The sequence below is a fragment of the Heterodontus francisci genome, chromosome 35, assembly GCF_036365525.1.
Source record: "Heterodontus francisci isolate sHetFra1 chromosome 35, sHetFra1.hap1, whole genome shotgun sequence".
Lineage (NCBI taxonomy): Eukaryota > Metazoa > Chordata > Chondrichthyes > Heterodontiformes > Heterodontidae > Heterodontus > Heterodontus francisci.
The window spans coordinates 31,381,966-31,409,089 of record NC_090405.1 but is presented as its reverse complement, the minus strand read 5'-3'; the positions used below and the strand labels follow the sequence as shown (position 1 = coordinate 31,409,089).

Here is a 27,124-nt window from a genome sequence, read left to right as displayed (position 1 = left end):
GAAATAGTAGGAAAATCTAAGTAGATAGCACGCCAAGCAGCATCTGGAGAGAGAAACCAAGTTAAAGGGCTGACTTTTCAAATGCCAGTTGGGGCAGGAGCAGATGCATGCACGATTTGAAAATCTCGATCCTGGAGGTCTTGGTCCCGCCTCTTCGGAATGCAAAGTGATTTTGAAAGGGATATGGTGAGTTGGGGAATGAGAAACGCACACGCCTCCAGTTAACTGATTGTTGAGCTCACGGAGGAGCTTTTTGAAAGGATTGTCAGAAGCAGTTTAAAATTTTCCATAGGAGGGAACGGGGAAAATGGTGATGTCTGGAAGACGGCAGGGTGTAGATGTCGTGAACACTGGGGGGTCATGAGGACTATTGGAAGGGCTGTTTAACATATTTTAGAAGCACAGAATAAAGCTCAGCTGCTGAAACAGTTGCACAGAGTAGCCATTGCTGGAGCTGAAAGACTTGTATTTGTGAGTGGTAGGAATATGGAGAGGGACATGAGGCTGCTGGCATTACTTGGACAGTGGGGTTGGCAGGAGAAGGCTTGGTGAACAAACGAGCATCAGCTGAGGGAGTTCAGATGGGAACAGGCTACTCGGACATTGGAAAGATCAGCCAAGATGAGCTTCAGCAGAAGCAATCTTCTGTACAGGAGGAGGCCAGAGGAGCACAGCAGAGGGCGGTGGTGGTGGTGGCGGTGTGCTGCAGGGGGAAGAAGGTGCTACCCAAGACATCGGGTGCACCGCCCAAGAATCAGCTAACTACAAATGACTGAATGACAGAATGCCAGTGCCGTAGGAGGCTATGCCTCTCCAGGCAAATGGTCTTGGATATTTGTGCTCTGATCCACGGTGACCTGAGGCCTTGCAACTCCTGTCACCTCTGCAGCCATTAAAGTCACCATGGTCTTGAATTTTTATGCAACCAGGTAATTCCAGGGATCAGCTGCGGATTTTGGTGGCACCTTGCAGTCAGCAGTGCATCCTGCAGGTCTAGAATGCCATATTCCGAAGGGCAGGGACTATATCCACTTTGACACAGATGGGCCAGCACAGGCACAGAGGGCATTTGGCCTTTTTGCCATTGATGGATTCCCTCTGGTCCAGTGGGTCATCAATTGTACCTTCGTAGTCATCAAGGCTAGCCAGCCAGATTCCTGAACAGAAAAGGCTACCACTTATTGAATATCCAGCTGGTCTGTGACCACAGGAAGTGAATCTTGCAGGTCTGCCCTGTTCCCAGGCAGCTCTCATAACTGCTTTTATCCTGCAAGAATCCCAGGTGCCACATCTCTTCAAGCCCACAACCAGACTCTGGGTGGCTGCTGGGAGATGAGGGTTATCCCTGAAAGCTCCTGAAAGACATCCACTGCCCAGACACGGCGAGAGGTGCTACAACCAGAGCCACCTACTCTCACAACCTGCATTAAACAGATCATTGGCATCTTGGAAGATGCACTTCCGTTGCCTTGAGTGGTCAGGTGGTGCCCTCCAGTACAAGCCAGCCAGACTGTCTCGTATTGTGGTTGTCTACAGCAGCCTGCACAACCTGACGAGGCCTGGTGCTGGATAAAGAGGAGGATCTGGAATGCCGTTCCACCTCAGAGGAGGAAGAGATCGCTCCAGAGGTGGCCAGTGCTCAGGCATTGGAGACCCAGACCTTAGTGAATGGCAGGCTGGCGTGGCTGCAAGGGCCATGCTGATTCATCAGCATTTCACCTGATTGCCTCTGAACCCATATGACAGATGATCCCAAAACTCACCTTCCAGCGTCGAAGGCCATCATTCCACACTGATCCATATTTGATAACATGACAGTAGAGAATGAGGTTTCCACTGCTAACATTCTCCAACATCACAGATCATGGAAAGGCAGCAATCCCAGGCCCCAACAAAACTCCATCCCCCTTTTGACATGAAGCATGAAAACACACATCAGTTTGAACACACAACAATTGATAATGAAATGAAAACAGAAGGGCAAACAAATGTGGAGCACAGCATTCAGGTGACCCATTTAAGTGAAATCAATGGCACGGTGCCTTTATTTCCCTACCACTTCTCCGGGTGCTTCCCCTGTGGCAGAGGATGAGGCGGAGGCAGCCTGCTCCCTTGTCTTTGTCTCCAGCTGGAATATGTGTGGCTTCCATCCTCGTCTTTGAGGGTGCTGTGCCTGTGTCATTGCAGGGACAGTTTCCGTTACAGGGCCTTGCGACACAGCTGGTTCCTGCGTCAGAAGGGGGCAAGGGGATGAAGGGTGACACCAGTGCCCCCTGAGCGGTGGCCCCTTCATCTGTCACTTCAACTGTCTCAGCTCTTTTTTTTCCTGGTGCCATTGGATGCTGGATGAGGTCACTGGCTGGGACGCAGCTGGCATCCACCCCACGTAACAGCGCCATCAGCAACACTGAACAGTTAATGCTACAGCGAGTCTCCCTCTTTCTGTGCATATCAGCGTGCTGCTCCTGTGCCCACTCAGTGGTGCTGCATATGGCTCTCCGAGAGGTTGCCTAATCTCTCAATGGCGGAGCTCATGCGATTGATTCCCTGAATCATGACAGAGCTGTCATGGACTTCTCCATTGCCTGCCCATGGCTCCTCAAGGCCTCGGAACTGGATAAATGGGAACTTATCTGCCTCTGGGTCTCGAGGAAGATCCTCCTTGTTTGTGACACCAAGGGTCCAGTGTCTTCACCCAGCAGAGCATCGCTGTGTCTGCCCTCAGTCCTCCCGGAGGACTACCCACAGATGACTCTGCCTCTCCCTTCTCCTGCTCATGCACCCAGTGCTCTCTGTTCCACGCTACTTCAGGGCTCAACTGAGGTGAGTCTGTCTGCGTTAGTGGAAGCTACTGAGGTATGATGTGATGGTGCTGGCCGCATTGTCTTCCCCCGTCGAGGACGTCAGTGATGACTGCGCTTGTGCACTCTCATCTGCTCTGCAACAGGCCCTGTGGGAAACACAAGAAGGTGTTAATGAAAACTTGACCTACTCATCATGTGCCCCCCAGCACAATCAACTCTTCCTCCATGCTCTTCACTTCAGGATACAACTGTCGAATGACCCTGATGTTCACAGATTCTTGTCTTTCCATCGCCTACGGACTGACGCGTTGGCACCCTGACTGTCTCCAGCGTCGCCTCCTCCATTGGTGCCAGAGTGCGGAGCTGAGCTACACTACCATCTGTTTGAGTCATTTCCTGTGCGTTGTGGGCTCCCCCTGCAGGATGAGGAAAGAATGATTCATGAGCAGGCTTCCCTCCTCGTCTCTTACAACATGACCTTCAAATGAACTGCTGTGCCCCTCAGTGATGTCCCCTTCTGAATAGAGCCCCATATGTGAGGATGGCTGTCGTTTCAGTGATGCAATTGGACACTTGACCTGACAATCTTCGGGAAAGCTATGGACATTCTATGAGTTCAGCTCGTCTACAGGCTGTGTTGTATGCAGAGTTGGTGACCTGTCACCCAGGTGTCGCTTGCCATTCACCTTTCCAGACTTTATCAGGCCATTGAATCTCTTTGGATACTGCACTTAAGTCCTTCGGGTCACCGCTTGGCTGCTAACCTCCATCACCTCCATCCAGGCCGTCTTTGTGTCTCTTGGAGGGTTCCTTTTTTTTTCCAGATGCCAGGAATAAAATATGTTGATTGTCCTCAACTGCCTAGGTTAATGCCTTGAGGGAGGCATCAGAAAAGCGTGGCTCTGCCTGTAACTGCGCTGGCCCTTTTTCAGACCCTTGAGCATCCATCTCTTCAGCTAACGGCACACCCAGCCAATGCTCCCGTTTGCCTTTTCAAAGGGCCCTCGGTTTCCAAGTCCCATCTCCATGCCAGTCCTGGTGCTACACTCACCCCACTGTCCAGAGGTCAATGACCTTTGATCAGAACTGCACAGATGTTGTTTGATCTGAGTATTTCCAGCATTTTCCACTTTTATTTCAGATCCATAGCTTTTGTGTTAGTTAAGACTTTATAATAGCACAGGCAGAATGGGCCAAATGACAGTCACCTTCTGTACTATTTTTGATTCTGTAAACTCCAGTAGTTTGGATCACTGCCTTTGGGATTGGGATGGTGGAGTTGAAGAGGTACTTGCGAAGTATTCTGGACGAATAGTGCAAACTTATTTTAGACAAAAAATTTAGTTTGCTTTTGTGTCTATATATGTAAACTGAGGGTCGGTTTTTGTTTTGTGATTTCAGAGTATTGACCGTTTGAAATTGTGGTGATGTACCAGCTTAATTTGTTCTGTTGATTTTTTAAATTCAAAGCCTATTTCCTCTGGGGAATAATAGTATGTGTTTGTTCTTTAGCTTGTCCGCTTAGATTGCCTTTGTGTCTACTGGAATGTGAACAGTTCATTGTTTTGTCCAAACTCAAGGCAACAAATCTTGGTATGTATTTCTGTATCACTTTGCTGACTTGGAAGAATTGAATATTTATTATAGTTCCATGTATACGTTATTAAAGGCTTTTTGAGACACAGTCTGTGAGATTTTTGTATTTGCTCCATTTCCTTTCTTTGCTGCACACAATAATCAGCTGACATTCTTTTGAGGTGAAGGCCAGAGAAGTATTTGTTGAAAAATCTTCAATAATATTGCGGAGTGGCACAGTGGTTAGCACCGCAGCCTCACAGCTCCAGCGACCCAGGTTCAGTTCTGGGTACTGCCTATGCGGAGTTTGCAATTTCTCCCTGTGACCGCGTGGGTTTCCGCCGGATGCTCCGGTTTCCTCCCACAGCCAAAGGCTTGCAGGTTGATAGGTAAATTGGCCATTGTAAATTGCCCCTAGTGTAGTTAGGTTGTAGGAGAATTGAGGGAAGGTGGGGATGTGGTCGGGAATATGGGATTAATGGAGGATTAGTATAAATGGATGGTTGATGGTCGGCACCGACTTGATGGGCTGAAGGGCCTGTTTCAGTGCTGTATCTCTCTATCACTCTATGACACTAATATTGCTGTCTTTAAAATGGGCAGTTCCAGGCTCATAAACAACTTCTCGTAGCTCAGATGATTTAAGCAAAGTATCAGTTTGGTGGTATTTTTGTTTTCAGTACCCAGGGATCCCAGAGTTGTATCCAGTATCTCTAGATCTGGATTGTGCTTTGCACAGACCAGCTCACATCTGTAGCCCTCTCTCAAAGCTTCCTCAGAGCTGATTAGCTTTACTTACTGTAGCTGCATACTGCCCTGTTTGCTTCAGTCAACAGTAATACCCTTAGATCTTTGTTTTGTCCTAGACCAGTTAACTTATAATACCAGTGTTTATTGCCCTTCTCTAGCCACATTACCTTACTTTAATTCACGTTAACTGTGTTAGCTTTCATCGACACAACTTGCCATCTTGTGATTTCTTTGTATTTGGTTTGCATGTTCCATATCATTGGAAACCATTTGCTAGATTTGGTAGCTTTTTAAAATATAGCTGTATTTCTGTCCTCCGCTCTGAATCATTTTATATACCTTGTAAACAGCACAGATGCCTGTGATACCCTGCAAATTTGCTAATTTCAAAGGAATGAAGAAGGATCTTGCCCAGATTAATTGGTTTGTTAAAGTGGCAACTGAATTTCCAGTCCAATAATGGACAATAATTAACAACAAAATGAAGAATGTACAGGTTAAATGGCAAAGTGTAAAATGGACTTGTCACAGGCCAGGGGTCCTTGCTTAGAGGTTAGAGCATACATGAAGTTATAAAAAAAAATACAACAACTTACATTTAAATAACACCCTTTAATGTAGTAAAATACCCAGAGGTTCTTCACGGGAACATTACATCTCTGTCTTGAATGGGCAACCCCTTATTTTTGAACTGTGTCCCCTAATTCTAGTCTCTCCCACAGGAGGAAATATCCTTTCAGCATCCACCCTGTCAAGTTCCCTCAGGATCTTCGATGTTTCACTAAGATACATACTGCATGCCTGTATGTGGTGCATGATGCAACCACATAGGATATACTGCATAAAAGGAGGCCATTTGGCCCAACCCGTCCATGCTGGCATTCAGGCTCCACTCGAGCCTCCTCCTGTTTTTCCTCATCTAAATCCATCATCGTAATTTAATAAGATTATGGCTGATCTGATTATGGCTGTTAGCAATATTTTATTCCAGTGTGACATTTAAGCACAGTTGTTTACTACATGAGTGAATCTCATTTCACAAATGTTTCAGGAAAATGTATTGGCCATAAATTGTGCAGCGTTGTTAAAGTTCATCATTTTTGTCTCAGTAACTGCTTCACCATGTGTAATCATTAATCTGATAGGTGCAGTTGAAAGAAGGGATAGCTTCAAGTGCTCAAGAACCCAAAAATCATGACTACAGTAAGTGTCATCATTGCAACAGTTACTGTTAACTGATTTTATAATTCCTTTACTTGTTATAGAAGAAATTTTCTAAAACTATGGAGAGCTGTTGCAGTTGAAGCTGGGACTTGTGTTCTTTGAAAGGATTATCATTTGTTTGGTATTGCACACTTCTAGTGTACACAAAACAGTAAGTTTTTAAAAAAATTCATTATTGGGATGTGGATGCCTCTGGCAAGGCTGGCATTTATTTCCCATCCTCAATTGCTCTTAAACTGCCAAAGTTTGTTTGCTGAAGGTACTCCCATAGTGTTGTTGAGTAGGGAGTGCCATGATTTTGACCCAGTGAGGATGAAGCAAAGGCAATATGTTCAAGTCAGGATGGTGTGTGACTCAGAGGGAACTTGGAACTGGTGGTGTTCCCATGCACCTGCTGCCCTTGTCCTTCTCGGTGGCATGTTTGGGAGCTAAAGAATCCTTTCTGACTTACGAATTAGGAACACGAGTAGGCCATTCGGTCCCTTCGAGCCTGCTCCACCATTTAATAAGATTATGGCTGATCTGATTGTGGCCTGGACTCCACTTTGCCGCCTACACCCTTTGACTCCGTTGTTAGTCAAGAAATTATCTAACTCTGCCTTAAAAATATTCAATTTACCTGCCTGCACCGTGCTCTGGGGAAGAGAGTTCCAGAGACACTCAATCATCAGAGAAAATATTTCTCCTCATTTGTCTTGAATGGGCAACCCCTTATTTTTAAACTCTGTCCCCTAATTCTAGTCTCTCTCACAGGAGGAAACATCCTTTCAGCATCCACCCTGTCAAGTTCCCTCAGGATCTTCGATGTTTCACCAAGATGCATACTGTATGCCTGTATGTGGTGCACAATGCAACCACATAGGATATACGGCATAAAAGCAGGCCATTTGGCCCAACCCGTCCATGCTGGCGTTCAGGCTTCACTTGAGCCTCCTCCTGTTTTTCCTCCTCTAAATCCATCATCGTAACCCTCTTTCATTCATTCTCCCTCATGCTTGTCCAGCTTCACCTTAAATGCATCTAGACTGTTCGTTTTAATCACTCCCCCTGGTAGTGGGTTCCACATTGGGTTTCTTGTGACTCTCTTACATTGATGGTCTCCAGTTATGCTTTTCCCCACAACTGGAAACCTCTCTGTATCCACTCTATCAAAGTAGAGGTCTTGAAAATTATGAAACGTTAAGTCATCCCTCAGCCATCTTTACAAGAGTAAAGAGACCCAGCCTGTTCATCCTTTCTTGATATGTATACCCATGCTTTTCTGGTATCCTCCTTGTAAATCTTCTCCACCCTCCCCAGTGCCATATCCTTTTTCTAATATGGCGACCAGAACTGCATGCAGTAATCTGTGTGGTCTAACCAATCTTCATTACAAGTTTAGCATAACTTCCCTACTTTTCAATTCTATCCCTCCATGAACAAAGCCTGGTGCTTGGTTTGCTTTTTTTTATGACCGTACGATTTTAGTGATTTAGTATGTTTGTATTCCGAGATTCCTTTGTTCCTGTAGCCCACCTAGACTCGCACCTTCCAAATAAGTGACCTCCCTATTCTTCCTTCCAAAATGTACTACCTTACATTTATGTGTTGAACTTCATTTGCCAATTATTTGCCCATTGTGCACGTTTATTAATGTCCTCCTGTAATTTGTTGTAGTCCTCCTCAGTATTGACTAGCCCCCAATTTGTTGTCATCTACAAATTTAGAAATTACCTTTTTGATTCCAAAGTCCAAATCATTATTGTAAATTGTGAACAGCACTGATTCTTATGGGACACCACTTCCCATCTTCTGCCATTGTTCCCACTCTCTGCATTCTGTCTCGAAGCCAGCTAGCAATCCATTCTGCCATTTGACTTCTGATTCAACATTTTCTGACCCTATTCCTTGGTCTACTATGGGCCAGCTTATCAAAGGCCTTTTGCAAATACAGATAAATTACATCTACTGTACTATCATTGTCTACTCAAAAAATTCAATAAGGTTGGTCAAGCAAGAGTTTCCCCTTTGAAATCCATGCTGACTGTTCTCTATTATATTTTGCTTTTCCAGATGTTCTTCTATTCTCTCCTTTAGTAGGGGTTCTGTTATTTCTCCTACCACTGATGTTAAGCTGTTTGGTCTATAATTCCCTGGGCATGTTCTGTCCCCTTTCTTAATTATAGAAATTACGTTAGCTATCCACCAGCCCTCTGGCACTACTCTTTTTTCTAATTAATTATTACTTATGTGTAGTAATCCTGTGCCATCTTGATGTGCTGCTGACGGAGGGAGTGAATGTTTAGCCTAGTAGATCAAGTGTCAGTCAAGCGGGCAGCTTTGTTCTTTTCAATGGGATTTGTTACATCTCTGCTGTATAGGGAGCTGCTTGATTTTTGGGAACTACATAAAAGTGAGATATAGAAACAAACTGATATCAATGAGGACGTGGCAAACTCCAGCAATTACTTTACAGGGCACAATTTATTTAAGCTATTTTTGTGCCTTATAGTTTAGTGCTTAGATGAGTCCTTTTGGTCATCTGTCATATATTGTGGCTGCTTTGTGTAAAAGGGGAGGGGCTTCAGGATCAAGCATTAGAGGAGAAACAAAGTGCACACAGGACAGGGAGAGACGAAGTGAATTAGAAAAGAAAAAAAACCCAGCATTTATATGGTGTGTTTCACAACCACCGGGCAACTCTAAGCACTTTACAGCCAATAAAGTACTTTTGAAGTGTAGTCACTGCTCCAATGTAGGAATTAGAGTAAAGGCTAGTTCAGAAATAGGAGGGATCAGATGGGGAAATACATGAGAAAATAGAATGAGGTTGGAGTACATGTGTGTAAACATAAAGAGCTTGGTTAAGAAGGTTGGAGAGCTGCAGACACAAATTGCCACATGGGATTATGATATAGTGGCAATAATGGAAATCTGGCTCAAACAAGGGGAGAGTAGGGAACTTAATTTTTGTTGACTAACAAGTATTCAGGAACGATGGAAAAATAAAGGAGTGGTGACAGTATTGATTAAAGCTACTGTACAGCACTGGAAATGGGTGATGTACTTGAGGGGTTATAAAGACGATCTATGGTTAGTATTTAGGAACAATAGATAGAACCTTAAGGAACCGTATAGTTTTAAATCTATGCTATAGGTCACTAAATATTAGAAGCAGATAGAGGAGCAAACCTGCAGGCAAATTTCAAAAAGGTGCAAGAACTAGAGTGTGCTGATAATCCGGGTCTACAATTATCCTAATGCTGACTGCAAAGGCCAACAATGGTGAAGAATTCCATAAATGTGTACAAGAGAATTTTCTTCAATTTCAGCCCAATGAAGAACCAGTTTCTGGGGAACAAAATGGGTCAAGTGGAGCATGTTTTAGTGAGGGAGCATGTGGGAAGCAGTGATCATATCATTAGGTTTAACAAAGTTATGGAAAATGACAAACAATCAATTGTGAAAATACTCAACTGAAGGAGGGTTAATTTTTGTGAAATGATAGGAGATCTTGTCCAGCTGGATTGGAATCCAAGATTGGCAGTTAAAACAGTAAATGAGCAATGGGAGGCCTTTAAAGAGGAGATGGACATGAGAACATGCCCATGAGGTGGAAGGAATGAGGTGTATGTAAAGCTGGAGCTCTCTAATTACAAATCTAGAGATTTAAAGGAGGCTTATGATGAATGTCCAGTTCATAATACAGTAGTGAACGAAGCTGAATTTAAGAAGTGTAGGCAGAATGGAGAAAGGAAATGAGGGATAAAGAAAGTGTATGGTAATTAATCAGCGGGTAACATAAAAGGGCACCCAAAAGTCTTGTATTAATATATAAATGGTAAAACAGTCGTCAAAGGAAGGGTGAGGCCAAAAAGAAAATCATTCTTATGGAGGCATGGGCATGGCTGAAGTGTTAAATGAGTACTAAAGAGGAGGATGCTGCCAGTGCAGTAAAGGAGGAAGTATTTGAGAAATTGGTTAAGATGAAAAATAAATGTGATAAAGGTTGGGAGTGCAAAAAGTAGAAAAGTCACCTGGTCTAGATGGAATGCATTCTAGGTTGCTGAGGGAAGCAAGGGTGAAGATAGTGGAGACTCTGGCTGCAATTTTACAGAAGTCCTTCATTTTGGGAGCGATGCCAGAGGATTGAAGAATTGCAAATGTTACTCTTGCTCAAAGAGGGGAGGAATAAACCTCGCAACTACAGACCAGTCAGCCTACTGTCAGTGGTGGACTAACTTTGAGGCAGTAATCTGAGAATGGTTACTTGGCAAAATATAGGTCGATAAATAATGACCGGCCTGGATTTGTTGGAGGTAAATTATGTTTGAGCTCTTCGATGAAGTAATGGGGAGGGTTGATGAGGGTAGAGCAGTTGATGATGCATATATGGACTTTCGAAAGGCATTTAATGAAGTACCACATAATAGACTTATCAGCAAAATTGAAGCCCATGGGATTATAGGAGCAGTGGCAGCAGGGATAGAATGTTGTCTGAGACAGGAAAGCAGACAATAGTGCTGAACAATTTGTTTTTCACACTGGAGGGAAATAGACAATGGGGTTGCAGAAGCAAAATACCACTGATACTTGAAATCTCAAGTAAAAATAGAAAATGCTGGCAATACTCAGCAGGTCTGGCAGCATCTGTGGAGAGAGAAGCAGTTAACATTTCAGATAGATGACCTTTTATCAGAACTGGGACGAGTTAGAGATGTAACAGGTTTTAAGCAAGAGAAAGGAGGGAGGGTGGGAAATAGAACAAAAGGGAAGATTTTTGATACGGTGAAAGGCAGGAGAGAGTAAATGGCAAGAGATGTGATGATGTAAGGCAAAAGGAGATGATAATGGGACAAGTAAAGAAACAAAAGAGGTGTCCAGAGGAGTTGTAAATGGCAGAATCATCAACAGTTGCCATCTCAAAGCAGAAAAGAGAAGAAATAAAGCCAACCAAGAAAAAGGAAGCAAAATAATGAGAGCAGAGGTTATGATCTAAAATTTTGAACTCAATGTTGCGTGTGGAAGGCTGTCAAGTGCGAATCAAGAGATGGAGTGCTGTACTTCAGCTTATGTGAGCTTCATTGGAACACTGCAGGAGGCTGAGGACAAAAAGAGTGGGAGCAAGGTGGAGAATTAAAATGACAGGCAACTGGAAGCTCCAGGTCACACTTGCAGACTGAATGGAGGTGTTCCGCAAAGCGGCCACCCAGTCTGTAGAGAAGACCACACCGTGAGCAGTGAATACAGTATACTAAATTGAAAGAAGTGCAAGTAAATAGCTGTTTCACTTGGAAAGGGGTATTTGGGGTTTTGGAAGGTCAGAAGGGAGGAGGTACAAATCCAGGTGTTGTATTTCCTGCACATGAATGGAAAGGTGCCATGGGAAAGGGAGAGATTGTTGGGGGTGATTGAGGAGTGGACCAGGGTGTTGCAGAGGGAGCGGTTCCTTTAGGATGCTGAAAGGGGAGGGGCAGATGTGTTTGGCATCATGCTGGAGGTGGCAGAAATGGTAGATGATGATTCATTGAATATGGAGGCTGGTGGGGTGGAAGGGGAGAACACGGAGAACCCTGCCATGGTTCTGAGAGGGAGAGGAAGGGGTGAGAGCAGAAGTGCATGAAATAGAATGGAAATTGAGGGCCTTATCACCCATGGTGGGGGGAAGGATAGTCCTCGGTTGAGGAAAAAGGAAGACCTATTGAAAGGTTGTATCATCGGAACAGATGTAACAGAGAAACTGGGAGAATGGAATAGCGTTCTTAGAGGAAGCAGGGTATGAGGAGTATAATCTCGAGGTAGCTGTGGGAGTCAGTGGGCTTATAGTGAATATTGGTTGATAGGCTATCCCTATGGATAATCCCTATGGAGATGGATAAGTCAAGGAATGGAAGGGAAAAATCTGAGATGGATCATGTGAAGGGGAGAGAGGGGTGGAATTTGGAAGCAAAGTTGATGAAACTTTCCAGCTCAGGGCGAGAGCAAGAACCGGTACTGATCGTCATCAATGTACTGGAAAAAGAGGTGAGGGAGGGGTCCTGAGTAGGACTGGAACAAAGAATGTTTCACATAATCCAGCAAAAAGGCAGCCACAGCTATGACCATTCGAGTATCCATCGCAACACCTTTTTATTTTGAAGAAGTGAGTGGATTACCAGGAGAAATTGTTCAATGTGAGAACGTGTTCAGCCAGATGGGGAAGGGTGGTAATGAATAGGGCTGTTTGGGCCTCCAAACAAGGAAGAAGCAGCGAGCACTGAAACCATCTTGGTGAGGATAGAAGTGTCGAGAGATTGAAGTCTATGGTGAAAAGGAGATGGTTAAGGCCTGGTAGCTGTTAAAGCAACAGAGGGCATTGGAAGAGTCATGGATGTAGGTGGGAAGAGACTGGACAAGGGAGGAAAAATGGAGTTGAGATCAGGAAAAATCGGTTCTGTGGGGCAGGTATAGCCTGAAACCACGGGTCTACCCCCAGGGTAGTTCCGTTTGTGGATTTTGGACGGACGTAGAACCAGGCTGTTCAGGGTTGAGGGACTGAGAGATTGGAGGCCATGCAAGGAATATCAGTCAAGGAGGGGATGACGGGAAGTGTCTTAGAAATGTCGGCTTGCTTGTCGGTGGTGGGATTGTGGCCCGGGGGCAGATAACAGGTAGTGTCAGAGTTTGCTTTTGTCCTCTGCTAGGTAGGGGTCAGTACACCAAACAAAAACAGCATCACCCTTGTCAGCAGGTTTGATGACTGTTGGGTTGGGCCTGAGGAAATGGGGTGCTGCAAGTTCAGAGGGAGATGGTGCGGGAGGGGAACAACGAAATTGAGACGGCTGATGTCATGCTGGCAGTTCTCAATAAAAAAAAAATATGGAGAGGGTAGGAGGCCAGAAAGAGTAGTCCAGGTGGAGGGAGAATCCTGAAGACAGGTGAAAGGGTCCACTGTGCGGGGGTGGTGGGGGGACTGTTGGCCAAAGAAGTACATGCGGAGGTGAAGGTGACTGAAGAGGAGCTCAGTGTTGTGCCGAGGTTGAAACTTATTGGGGTGGAGGCGGAAGGGGGTGAAGCTGAGACCTTTACTAAAGATAGATCATGCAGGGTCAGAGAGGGGAAGGTCAGCGGGTATCGTGAACACACGGCAAGAAGTGAATTTGGAAGAAGGGATGGGGTCAGATGAAAGTAAAGGGGAAGCAGGATCCAGTGGGGCATTGGTACTCATATATGTTGGAGCTTATGATTCTTCTTACCTGAAAGGAAGAAAAAAAGAACTTGTTGAAAGCACAGGATGAGACAAAGATTGAAATAAATTGCGGTCCAGGAAACCTTTTGAGATAGAATGTCAGTGAGACTAGAGAGAGAGAAGTCAAGAGCATACATGTGCCGGCACATGGCATTGGGCGTGGATTTCAGGATGCGGCGAGAACAGTGGTTCGAGGAACACTTGAATGTCTTGGAGATATCTATAACTGTGGGTGGATCCAAAACATGAAGGGTGGAATTTCAGTTGGAATCCATGCGGAAAATGTCAGAGAAGGAGATGTGGCTGTGAAAGTGAGTTTTGGTCGCTGCCTGATCAAACAATGATGTTCCCAGGGAATCAGTATTGGGACCAGAACATTTTGAGCTGTAGATTAATAATCTGAACTTGTGTATGTAGGGCATAGTTTCAAAGTAAACAGTGAGGAGAATAGTAACAGACTTCAGGAGGACATGCATATTGATGAAATGTGGGTCACCTGGCTGATGAAATTTAATGCAGAGGAATATGAAGTGATGCATTTTTGTAGGAGGAATTAGGAGAGTCAATATAAACTAAATGGTACAGTCTTACAGGGGTTGCAAGAACCCAGACAGCTGGGAGTGTATGTACAGATATCTTTGAAGGTGGCAGGACAAGTTGAGAGCATTTTTTTTTTAAAGAAAGCACATTGGATCCATGTCTTTATAAATGGATGAACAGAGTACAAAAGCAAAAGCGTTATGCTAAACTTTTATGCATCGCTGGTTTGGCCCCAACGAGAGTATTGTGTTCAGTTCCGGGCACCACACTTTCGGAAGGATGTCAAGGCCCGAGAGAGAGTGCAGAGGAGATTTAAGGGCTGAGAGATATTAGTTAATGTGCAGAGACTAGAGAAGCTGGCATTGTTCTCCTTAAATGAAAGAAGATTATAGGGTGATTTAGTAGAGGTGTTCAAAATCATGAATGGTTTTGGGAGAGTAGATAGGGAAAAACTGTTTCCAGTGGCAGAAACGCAGAGGACGCAGACTTAAAGTGGTTGGCACAAGAGCTAGAGATGCGGACAATTTTTTAATGCAGCCTGTTACAATGATCTGGAATGCACTGCCTTGAAAGGTGGTGGAAGTAAATTCAATAATAACTTAACAGGGAATTAAATGAGTATTTGAATGGGAGAAATTTGCACGGCTATGAGAAAGAGCAGGGAGTGGGACTAATTGGTAGCTCTTTCAAAGCAGAGGCACAATAGGCTGAATAGCCTCTTTCTGTGCTGTATCATTCTTGGATTCCAGGAAAGACTTGTATAAGTTTTATGTGCAGAACTGTTTGACTATTATTGGTAAAGAAGTATGACCAGAATTCAGGCTTAAGCTTTAAGTTCATTGGTATAGGTTGAAGACATTTACAACAGGAGTATCTGAGTGGCTCATTTGAAGTTAACACTGTAAGTGACTGTCTATCAAGATTTTTCCATGCATCTGGAAGGATAGTCTACTCCCTCAAATACCCTTTCTTCTCTTTTGAAACTTGCGTATTCATGATGTGGTATTTTCAGATCCAATGCAGGACACAAGAACAGAAAGAATCTAAGACCAGTCTAAACATTTGCTTTATACTTAGTCATTGTTTTGACCTGATTTGCCAGTCGAGAAATATATTCAATGAACCACAAATAACATGTTACATTATTGCATGATGTGTATTTAAATTTCCCCTTTAATTTCAAAACAAAGCTGCTTCAGTACAACAGTACTGAAAAAATGTAATCTTGTATCCTGTAAATAAATTTGAGATGATTGAACATGCCCAAATCAGACTTCTGAAATTAAAAGCTGTAGCTTCTAATGGAGAAACTGGGTTATATTTCAAAAGTAGCTTCATGCTACCTGGATGCATTGTTTTAAGTAGTAATTCTGATTGTTGTGTTGTACGTTGAAGTTTTTAGGCCAATATCGGCATCTGCGAAACTTTGCATCAATCCTTACGCTGAAACTGAATTGAATTCGCCCAAAATAAATCTGGACATGGAAGTGCAGAGCATTGACATAGAAATGACTAAACCTCAGGTAAGATTATATTCCTCAGCTTTGCTGTTAGAAGATGATAACTAGGTACTGTAATCATATGATTTTGAAAAGAAAATAGCAGCTGGTGCTGAAAAACTGGTGAGAAATTGAGAGATTGGGTAGAGAATAGTTTTACTTTTCCCAAGGAGTTATTTTGTGGATATTTTTCTGAACAAATCAACCAGGCTGAGGGACTGTGATTGCAACTGTTAATAACAGTACTATGATTACATTATATGACCTGATGAGATGAGAAATGCTGCCAGGTCCATATGTGCTTGTCTTCATCCTTCTTCGCTGATTTCATCCCCATGTACCAGACCACGCCCCCTGCCGACGGCCTCCGGCCTCCTGTGGGAAGCAAAAAACCCAGCCTTCCAGAGATTGTCAAAAATCACTCCTGGGCATTTGGCCAAGTTCCAGAAGTGCTTAAACCTGTTTTTCTGTATAATTTGCTCTGGCTTGCCTGCTGCTGTGATCATTCTGTTTTGCACAAACACATCTAATCCTATCATGAAGGACTATAGAGAATCAGGCTTCATTGCCTCTTCTGAAATTCTGTTCCTAAAGTTTTCAACTCTTGGGAAAAGTAAAACATCTAGACATTTAAACTCACTGTTTTCTTTATTTACTACAATAATGTTTTCTTTAAAATTGTTGTAGTAAATATTTATATAGTGCCTTTAACGTAATAAAATACGCCAGGGCACATCACAAGAGCATTATAAAGCAAAACTTGATGCCGAACAACAGAAGGAGGGCAGGTGGCCAAAAACTTGGTCAGGGATAGGTTTTAAGGAGTGCCTTAAAGGAGGAAAGAAAAGAAAATGGGAACAATTGGGTAGCTCTTTCAGCAGGGCTGGTATAGGTATGATGGGTCGAACAGCCTCCATTTATGCTGTAGGATTCTACTGTCTCCGTTTGCCAACTTCCACCAATTGTGGGGAAATGTTAGGTACGACATTGAGGCAAGATTATGATTGAAAACTTGTTTTGAGAGGTTCGGAACACTGACAATGAGCCTGTGACGTCATTCTAATCTGTTAGGATTAAGATGTTCCATTGCTTTGGTAAAGTTTAGGATGCAGGAGCAAGAATTGAACAAATTTCCACTTAGCTTAGGACAACAGGGAAACGGTGGCATAGTGGCAATATCACTGGACTAGTAATCTAGAGGCCCAGGCTAATGCCTTGGGGACCTGCTTTCAAATCTCACCACGGCAGCTGCGTTTAAATTTAAATTTTATCAATTAATAAAAAAAATTAATTGAAAGCTAGTCTCAGTGATAGTTTCATGACACCATCATCAGTTGTCATAAAAACCCACAACAATGTGATTCTGAACTGTCCTCTGAAATGGCCTCACAAGCCACTCTGTTCCAGGGAAATTGGGGGTAGGCAACATCCCGCAAATTCCTTCCTAACAGCAATGTGGGTGTACCTACAACCCAAGGACTGCAGCGGTTCAAGAAGGCAGCTCACCACCACCTTCTCGGGCAGTTAGGGATGGGCAATAAATGCTGGCCTTGCCAGCGACGCCCAGGGGGAGGCGATGGCATAATGGTATTGTCACTGGACTAGTAACCCAGAGACCCAGGGTATTGCTCTGGGAACATGGGTTTGAATTCCACCACAGAATTTGAATACAATTAATAAATCTGGAGTTAAAAACTAGTCTAATGATGGCCATGAAACCATTGTTGATTGCTGTAAAAACCTGTCTGGTTCACTAATGTCCTTCAGGGAAGGAAATCTGCTGACCTTACCTGGTCTGGCCTACATGTGACTCCAGACCACAGCAATGCGGTTGACTCTTACATGCCCTCTGAAATGGACTAGCAAGCCACTCAGTTGTATCGAACCGCTACGAAGTCAATAAACACCACCTGCCATCGACCTAGGCACCGGAAAACGACAACGGCAGACCCAGCCCTGATGACCCTGCGAAGTCCTCCTTATTAACATCTGGGGGCTTGTGCCAAAGTTCGGAGAGCAGTCCCACGGACTAGTCAAACAGCCTGACATAGTCATACTCATACGGAATCATACCTTATGGACAATCTCCCAGTCACTGCCATCACCATCCCTGGGTATGTCCTGTCCCACTGGCAGGATAGACTCAGCAGAGGCGGTGGCACAGTGGTATACAGTCAGAAGGGAGTTGCCCTGGGAGTCCTCAACATTGACTGCCGACCCCATGAAGTCTCATGGCATCAGATCAAACCTGGGCAAGGAAACCTCCTGCTGATTACCACCTACCACCCTCCTTCAGCTGATGAGTCAGTACTCCTCCATGTTGAACACCACTTGGAGGAAGCACTGAGGGTGGCAAGGGCGCAGAATATACTCTGGGTGGGGGGACTTCAATGTCAATCACCAAGAGTGGTTCGGTAGCACCACTACTGACCGAGCTGGCCGAGTCCTAAAAGACATCTAGACTGGGTGTGCGGCAGGTGGTGATGGAACCAACAAGAGGGAAAACATACTTGACCTCATCCTCACCAAATTGTCTGCCGCAGATGCATCTGTCTGTGATAGTATTGGTAGGAGCGACCACTGCACAGTCCTTGTGGAGATGAAGTCCCGCCTTCACATTGAGGATACCCTCCATCGTGTTCTGTGCTGCCACCACTGTGCAAAATGGGATAGGTTTCAAACAGATCCAGCACTGCAAAACTGGGCATCCATGAGGCGCTGTGGACCATCAGCAGCAGCAGCAGCAGAATTGCACGCAACCACAATCCGCAACCTCATGTCCGGCATATCCCCCACTCTACCATTACCATCAAGCCAGGAGACCAACCCTAGTTCAATGAAGAGTGCAGGAGGGCATGTCAGGAGCAGCACCAGGCATACCTCAAAATGAGTTGTCAACCCGATGAAGCTACAAGCCAGGACTACCTGCGTGCCAAACTGCATAAGTAGCATGTGATAGAGCTAAGCGATCCCATAAGCAATGGATCAGATATAAGCTCTGCAGTCCTGCCACGCCCAGCTGTGAATGGTGATGGACAATTAAACAACTAACTGGAGGAGGTGGCTCCACAAATAACCCCATCCTCAACGATGGAGGAGCCCAGAACATCACTGCAAAAGGTAAGGTTGAAGCATTTGCAACAATCTTCAGCCAGAAGTGCCGAGTGGATGACCCAGCTCGGCTGCCTCCTGAAGTCCGCAGAATCACAGATGCCAGACTTCAGCCAATTCGATTCATTCCGCGTGATATTAAGAAACGACTGAAGGCACTGGGTACTGCAAAGGCTATGGGCCCTGACAGTATTTCGGCAATAGTGCTGAAGACCTGTGCTCCAGAACTTTCCGCGCCCCTAGCCAAGCTGTTCCAGTACAGCTACAACACTGGCATTTACCCGGTAATGTGGAAAATTGCCCAGGTATGTCCTGTACAAAAAAAGCAGGACAAGTCCAACCTGGCCATCTACCACCCCATCAGTCAACTCTCCATCATCAGTAAAGTGATGGAAGGTGTCATCGACAGTGCTGTCAAGCAGCACTTGCTTAGCCATAACCTGCTTAGTGACACTCAGTTTGGGTTCCGCCAGGGCCACTCAGCTCCTGACTTCATTGCAGCCTTGGCTCAGACATGGACAGAAGAGCTGAACTCGAGATGAGGTGAGAGTGACTGCCCTTGACATCAAGGCAGCATTTGATCAAGTACGGCATCAAGGAGCTTTAGCAAAACTGAAGTCAATGGGAATCGGGGGGAAAACTCTATGCTGGTTGGAGTTATACCGAGCACAAAGGAAGATGATTGTGGTTGTTGGAGGTCAATCATCTCAGCTCCAGGAGTTCCTCAGGGTAGTGTCCTAGGCCCAACCATCTTCAGCTGCTTCAACAATGACTTTCCTTCAATCATAAGGTCAGAAGTGGGGACGTTCGCTTATGATTGCACAATGTTCAGCACCATTCGTGACTACTCCAATACTGAAGCAGTCCATGTCGAAATGCAGCAAGACCTGCAGGGCGGCGCAGTGGTTAGCACCGCAGCCTCACAGCTCCAGCGACCCGGGTTCTGGGTACTGCCTGTGTGGAGTTTGCAAGTTCTCCCTGTGACCGTGTGGGTTTCCTCCCACAGCCAAAGACTTGCAGGTCGATAAGTAAATTGGCCTTTGTAAATTTCCCCTAGTATGGGGATGTGGTAGGGAATATGGGATTAATGTAGGATTAGTATAAATATGTGGTTGTTGGTCGGCACAGACTCGGTGGGCCGAAGGGCCTGTTTCAGTGCTGTATCTCTCTGACTATGACCTGGACGATATCCAGGTTTCGGCTGATAAATGGCAAGTAACAAGTGCCAGGCAATAACCTTATATATAGATTAGATTAGAGATACAGCACTGAAACAGGCCCTTCGGCCCACCGAGAGAGAGATTCTAACCATCTCCTCTTGACATTCAATGGCATTATGATCATTGAATCCCCCACTATCAACATTCTGGGGGTTACCATTGACCAGAAACTGAACTGGAGTAGCCATATAAATACCGTGGCTACAAGAGCAGGTCAGAGGCTAGGAATGCTGTGGTGAGTAACTCACCTCCTGACTCCCCAAAGCCTGTCCACTATCTACAAGGCACAAGTCAGGAGTGTGTTGGAATATTCTCCACTTGCCTGGATGGGTGCAGCTCCAACAACACTCAAGAAGCTCAACAACATCCAGGACAAAGCAGCTCATTTGATTGGCACCCCATCTACAAACATTCACTCCCTCCACCACCGATGCACAGTGGCAGCAGTGTGTACCATCTACAAGATGCACTGCAGCAACGCACCAAGGCTCCTTAGACAGCACCTTCCAAACCCGCGACCTCTACCAACTAGAAGGACAAGGGCAGGAGATGCATGGTATGACCACCACCTGCAAGTTCCCCTCCAAGCCACAAACCATCCTGACTTGGAACTATTTCGCTGTTCCTTCACTGTCACTGGGTCAAAATCCTGGAACTCCCTTCCTCACAGCACTGTTGGTGTACCTACCCCACATGGACTGCAGCGGTTCAAGAAGGCAGCTCACCACCATCTTCTCAAGTCAATTAAGGATGGGCAATAAATGCTGGCCCAGCCAGCGACGCCCACATCCCATGAGTGAAAAAAAAATTACTTAATAGTCTTGCTTCTCTGTGGCCATCGTTATGGCTTTATTTGTTGTAAGGCCACTGGATAAACATGGACTTAGACTCCAAGGGATTGTTAGAGTGAGATTATATGTGGTATGAGCATTGGTGGTTGCCATTATACTGTACTGAAGCAGGATCAGATGTTCATTATTAGTTTTAAAAAAAATCCTGCACACTTAGCTTACTGGAATTCAGGAAGCTAACAAGATAGCCAGTTGTACCACCCAACAGGCTTTTAAACTGTTAATCTGGATCTATTTCTGAATATTGTATTGTACGTTAACATGCAGCTTTCAAGCATTCCTTTTCTTGGTTCACACTCCATAAGTGTGTGTCAATGGATACAGAAAATGCCAAATAAAACTACTTGGAGCATAAGATTTGTCGAGCAGCATTAAAGTTTTAAAAAAAAAAAAGCCAGGCGTATCAGTTGATGTGACCAGTTTGCCATCTTCTCTAAAAACAAACAACATATATGGGGATAATAGCAAATTACTGCAGATGCTGGAAATCTGAAATAAAAACTAGAAATGCTGGAAATACTCGGCAGGTCTGGCAGCATCTGTGGAGAGAGAAGCAAAGTTAATGTTTCAGGTCTATGACCTGTTCTGATGCAAGGTCACAGACCTGAAACGTTAACTTTGCTTCTCTCTTAACATGTGTGGGAATTTGCCTTTTTAATAGGAGTATAACAGAAAGGATCAAAACTATTCCATCAGGCTCGCACCGAAACTTGAGAGACAAAAACACTGTATTGTCACGGTATAGTTGACATGGCTGGCGCATTAGGCATGGCTGTTATTGAATGAATGAGCCCTCAGTTCAAACCAGTGCATTAGGGTTATGGGCATGTGACTATTCATTGTAAGCTAAATCTTTGTCAGTCCTTAATTTTTCTTTTGCCTTCAGAACTTATTACTGATGTGGCTGTTCTCTTCAGTGTCACAGATTGTGGATGAGTCAGTCAACTAGTTATTGTTCTGATTGGGTTCAATGAAGTGGGGTGGGAGGAGGCTAGTAAGGGGCATCAACACGAGCATAGATCTGTTGGGTCAAACCACCTGACCTGTGTTGTAATTTGAAAGTAGTGGAAAATCAGTGACATTTATTTGGTAGTTATTTCTGATCTCCGTTAAATTGTATTTTTTCTGATGACAAATAAATTGATAACTTCTAGTTTCTGCTTTTCAAGGCAGGATCTTCCAGGCAACTAACTTTTAAAGGGCAATTTGAATGTCGATTTGTTGCAGTTGTCTTGATTAAAATGTTACGATATAAGCTTACATTACTGATCAGCAGTGAATTGCAGATGACTCTGGACTGACAATTGTTTGTGCTTCCAGTATCTTAGTATTATAGATCTGTTGGAATCTGTGGACTACATGGTGAGAAATATCCCTTACAGAAGATATAAGCCTGATGTGCCACTTCACAATAATGCCAGTAAATGGTAAGTTATTTAAATTGGCACTGTTTGCCTGTGTGTTTTTCTCCATGCAGCTTTCAGTCTCTGCTCTTGCTAATGTATGTATGACCCCTGTCCAGAGACTCATAATTCACTGTTGTACTCTACCCGAGACTTGATGGCCCTAACACAGATTGAACCTGTGACTTTCCCTTCAAGATGGATTGACCACAGCCAGTGGGGCATTTACATTGCTGAGTCATTGGCCAAACTTACATGTAAAAAAAAAAATACATCTATCAAGTACAGCTGTAACCTTCGTGTTTGCTTTTCATGCAAAAAATTAAGAAAGCTTTCATTTCTGTAGCACCTTTCACAACCTCAAGATGTCCCAAAGCACTTCACAGCCAGAGAGGTACTTTTTAAAGTGTTGTCACTGTTGTAATGTAGGAAACTTGGCAGTAAACTCCCACAAATAGCAATGTGATAAGGACCAAAATCTGTTTTTAGTGATGTTGAGGAATAAGTATGGGTTAGGATACTGGGGGAGCTTCCTGCCCTTCATTGAAATGATGGTATGGGGCCTTTCACATCTGCCTGAGCGGGCAGATGGGGCCTCAGTTATACTGTTTCATCTGAAAGACGGCACCTCTGACAGTACAGCACTCCCTCAATAATGCGCTGGAGTGCCAACATGGATTATGTGCTCATCTCTGTAGTGGGCCTTGAACCAATGACCTTCTGACTCAAGTGAGAGTGCTACCCATTGAGCCATGGTTAACACTAGGGCAGCAGTACTGCAGAAAGGATCGTGTGTGCTTTATCGTGTTTTTAGAACGGGTGAATTTTTTTGCTATCATTATTTCATTCAATTTTATCTTTTGACAGCAAGTAATTAAGTTGACTCATTGCAGATAAAATTAGACCTCTAATTTTTGGGATATTTTTGGTTTGTCACTACGCGGGAAAAAGAACTGGGAAACATCGTGTTTGCCACCCTGTCACATTGTCTGTGTTGCTAAGCGGAGTAATGTGCATGTCAGCTTACTCTCTTTTTCCCCCCCTCCCACTTACCCAAAACAACTAAAGAAATGCTCGTCATCTCCTATCTTAGGAAATTGCCACCCCTGCATGTCACTTAGGTGTCATTTCCATTGCCAAATCATGACCTTCGTGTGATTTATTTTTACCAGGGTAATTTTTTTCTTCTTGCCATGAAGTAATAACTTTCTTTGTCTTAGGTGGCAATATGCCATCTCAGGAATTCTGGAAGTTCATGTCCGGCGAACATATCGCATGTGGTCCTGGGACAAAATCAAAAGCCACAGAGAAAATCTGAAGGCTTACAAAGTGGCTTATAAGAGCAAACTAACACAGACTAAACTTTCTGAAGAATTGCTAAAACAACTTCAGGTAATGCTCATTTTTGAAAGCTATTTGAGGCAATAAAACTCCAAAATATGAAATTTTTGATTTGTGACTGCAGTGTATGTTTTGTAATCTGAAAAACATGCCTCTGAATCATTAACTAGTTTGAAAGAGGTATGTTTTTAGTGACTGACTTCAGTACTGTATTGGATTGTTGTATAATTTAACAAGATGATAAGCACAGTTAGGATAGAACAGTGCAATTTACTGCTGCTAGTACATTTTCTCATTGCAATATTTAAAGTTCTAGTTATTAGTTAAAGTGAACTGCGTGTAGGCAGCATGGTTTCCTGCAGATCTAGGAACATCCCGGTCATTGCAAATTCATGGTTCCGTTGCTTCCAGTGAAACCATTCGAGCTGCAGGAGGGGACACTGACATATTGGGGTCTCCACGGGAGGTAAAGATTTAAGATTTCGAAAAGGCAGACAGTATTTTCATTTAAAAAAAAATCAATATAAAATGTCTCCTTTGGACTGGTCTCAGTTCAATTTTGTAGCTTGATAGCTTCATGAAATTCTAAATTATTCAAAGTTGGTCAGATTTAGCAGTTCTGAAGTGTCGTACACAGCAAAATATAAAGTGGAATTGTGATTTCTATTGAAGTACAAAAATGAACTGCCTTTTTAAAAGAAACTTAGGTTGAGCTCTTCAGCTTTTGCCACAGTTCTGCTATCTTGGCCTACTTTTCAGTGTTAGCTGATTTTTTTTTTTTTGTTTTTTGTATCCTTCTCAGATCCTGGAGAAATCACTGGATATTTTCAACATCACATTAGCAAGACAACAGGCACATGTTGAGGTAACTTGGAACATAGCCTTTTGTGTAATTATTCTGCAGTTTAATGTGCTACTCATGACTTCTTTCTTTCTTGTTCTCAGGTGATTAGATCAGGGCATAAGATGCTGGGGAAGAAGGGAACAGCGAAGCAGAGTGGAGGCTGGTTCAGTGGACTGTGGGGAAGAAAAGAATCCAAGAAGAAGGGTGAAGAGGAAGATAAATCAGTACCAGAAAGTTAGTAACTCATTTTTTGTGAAGTTTTGCAGAAACAAAATACTGCAGATACTGTAAATCTGAAATAGTAGGTGCTGAAAGTACTCAGCATGTCTTGCATCATCTGTGGAGAGAGCAACACAGTTGATGTTTCAGGTCGGAACCCTGATGAAAGTTCATTGGTTTGAAAAATTATCTCTGTTCCTGTATCATGAAGTTCTGTTTGGAATGCTTTTTCTTTGTCTTTACTATGAAGTTAATGAAGCACTCTAATGAAGCCAGATGACCCAATCTTTAATGACCTTTCAAACAGCCGCTATAAACCAAGCAACTATTCAGTCTTTAACTGCTGCAGTGCAAGAAAATGTACTTTTTACCATTCTTAAATAGTAATGTCATAGTACAAGTTCCACTGGCAAATAGTGATCATAGTAAAATTGAATTCCACATTATTTGAAAAGGACATTAGCCAATCACAAATAAGAATCATGAACCTAAAGCAGTTACATAGGTATGAAGGGAGAGCTGCCTAAGGTTGATTGGTTAAATAGACTAAAAGGTACGGTGATAAATCAATAGTGGGAAGCATTTTAAAGAAATAATTCAAAATGTATTTTTGTTGTTTTCTGGATGTCCTGAAGATCTATTTTGATTTATATTCCAACTAATGTTCCTCCAACTCTTGTGTCTTGTGCATTGCCAATTCCTTCACTCCATCATTGCCAGTCTTGACGCCACCCATCTAGAGCCTCACCTCTGGAATTATCTGGGGGAAAGCCAACTTCAAGGGGGTAAGAATGCATCTGGGATGAATAAATTGGAGCCAGAGGTTGGCAGGGAAAATGGGAACTAAACAGTGGGCTACCTTCAAAGAAAAGGTATTTTGAGCACAGTCAAGGTATATTCCTTCAAAAGGGAAAGATAGGGTAAACAAAACCAGAGCTCCTTAGATGATAGAAGAGATAGAAATTAAGATGAAGAAGAAAAAGTGTCCTTATGACAGATGTCCGGTAGAAAATACTGTTGAGGACCATGTTGAATATAGAAGGTTCAGAGGGGAAGTTTTAAAACAAATAAGAGAAGCAAAGAGAGTATGAAAAGAGACTGACAGCTAACATAAAAGGGACTCCCAAAGTTTTCTATACACATATATAAATAGTAAAAAGGTGGTGAAAGGATGAGTGGGACTGGTTAGGGACCAAAAACAGGATTTGTGCATGGAGGCAGAGGGCATAGCTGAGGTATGAAATGAATACTTTTCATCTGTCTGTACCTGAGAAAGAAGATGCAACCCAGACAATATTGAAAGAGGAAGTAATTCACACACTGGAAAGGTGTAAAATTGATTGGATAGGCTGTCGTACTTAAAGTTGATGAGGCACCAGGACTAAATGAGTTGCATCCAAGGTTACTGAGGGAAGTGAGAGTGGAAATTGCTGAGGCACTGGTCATAAATTTTCTGTCTTCCTTAGTTGCAGTGGTACCAGAGGACTGGAGAATTGCAAACGTTACACCTTTGTTCAAAGAAGGGTGTAAACATAAGCCCAGCAACTACAGGCCAGTCAGTTTCACTTCTGTGGTGGAGAAACTTATAGAAAGAATAATTCTGGGCAAAATTAATAGTCACATGGACAAATGTGGGTTAATTAAAGAAAGCCAGCATGGATTTCATAAGGGAAAATCATGTTGAACTTGCTGGAGTTTTTTGAAGAGGTAACAGAGGGTTGATGAAGGCAGTGCAGTTGATGTGCTGTGCATGGACTTCCAAAAGGAATTTGATAGTGCCACACAACAGACTTGTGTGAAAAGTTATAGCTTATGAAATAAAAAGGTTGGTAGCAACATGGATATGGAATCGGCTGTGTGACAGGAAACAAAGGCTAGTGGTTAATGGATGTTTTCTGGTCTAGAGGAAGGATTCTACTGAAGTTCCCCAGGGATTAGTGTTGGGACCCTTGCTTTTCCTGAGAGAGAGAGAGAGAGAGAGATATATATGACCTAGACCTTGGTGTACAGGGTACAATTTCGAAGTTTTAGGATGGTACAAAACTTGGAAGCATTGTGAACTGTGAGGAGGATAGTGTAGAACTTCAAAAGGACATAGACAAGTTGATGGAATGGGCGGACATGAGAAGCTGGAGTTAAACACAGTGGCGCAGTGGTTAGCACTGCAGCCTCACAGCTCCAGGGACCCGGGTTCGATTCTGGGTACTGCCTGTGTGGAGTTTGCAAGTTCTCCCTGTGTCTGCGTGGGTTTTCTCCGGGTGCTCCGGTTTCCTCCCACATGCCAAAGACTTGCAGGTTGGTAGGTAAATTGGCCATTATAAATTGTCACTAGTATAGGTAGGTGTTAGGGAAATATAGGGACAGGTGGGGATGTTTGGTAGGAATTTGGGATTAGTGCAGGATTAGTATAAAATGGGTGGTTGATGGTCGGCACAGACTCGGTGGGCCGAAGGGCCTGTTTCAGTGCTGTATCTCTAATCTAATCTAATCAATGCAGAGAAACGTGAAGTGAATCATTTTGGTAGGAAAAACATGG

General features: G+C 43.7%; 1 protein-coding gene across 1 annotated transcript in view; it reads left to right on the top strand.

The window, feature by feature from the left end:
* Positions 1-27,124, top strand: part of vps13c (vacuolar protein sorting 13 homolog C) — a 355,084-nt gene that overhangs the window by 81,177 nt on the left and 246,783 nt on the right. Inside the window, exons 9-16 of the mRNA XM_068015185.1 lie at positions 4,317-4,397; positions 6,275-6,332; positions 15,496-15,623; positions 22,102-22,208; positions 23,405-23,576; positions 24,328-24,390; positions 24,471-24,603; positions 26,055-26,143. Coding sequence (XP_067871286.1) covers positions 4,317-4,397; positions 6,275-6,332; positions 15,496-15,623; positions 22,102-22,208; positions 23,405-23,576; positions 24,328-24,390; positions 24,471-24,603; positions 26,055-26,143 — 831 coding nt within the window. The remainder of the gene's footprint in view (positions 1-4,316; positions 4,398-6,274; positions 6,333-15,495; positions 15,624-22,101; positions 22,209-23,404; positions 23,577-24,327; positions 24,391-24,470; positions 24,604-26,054; positions 26,144-27,124) is intronic.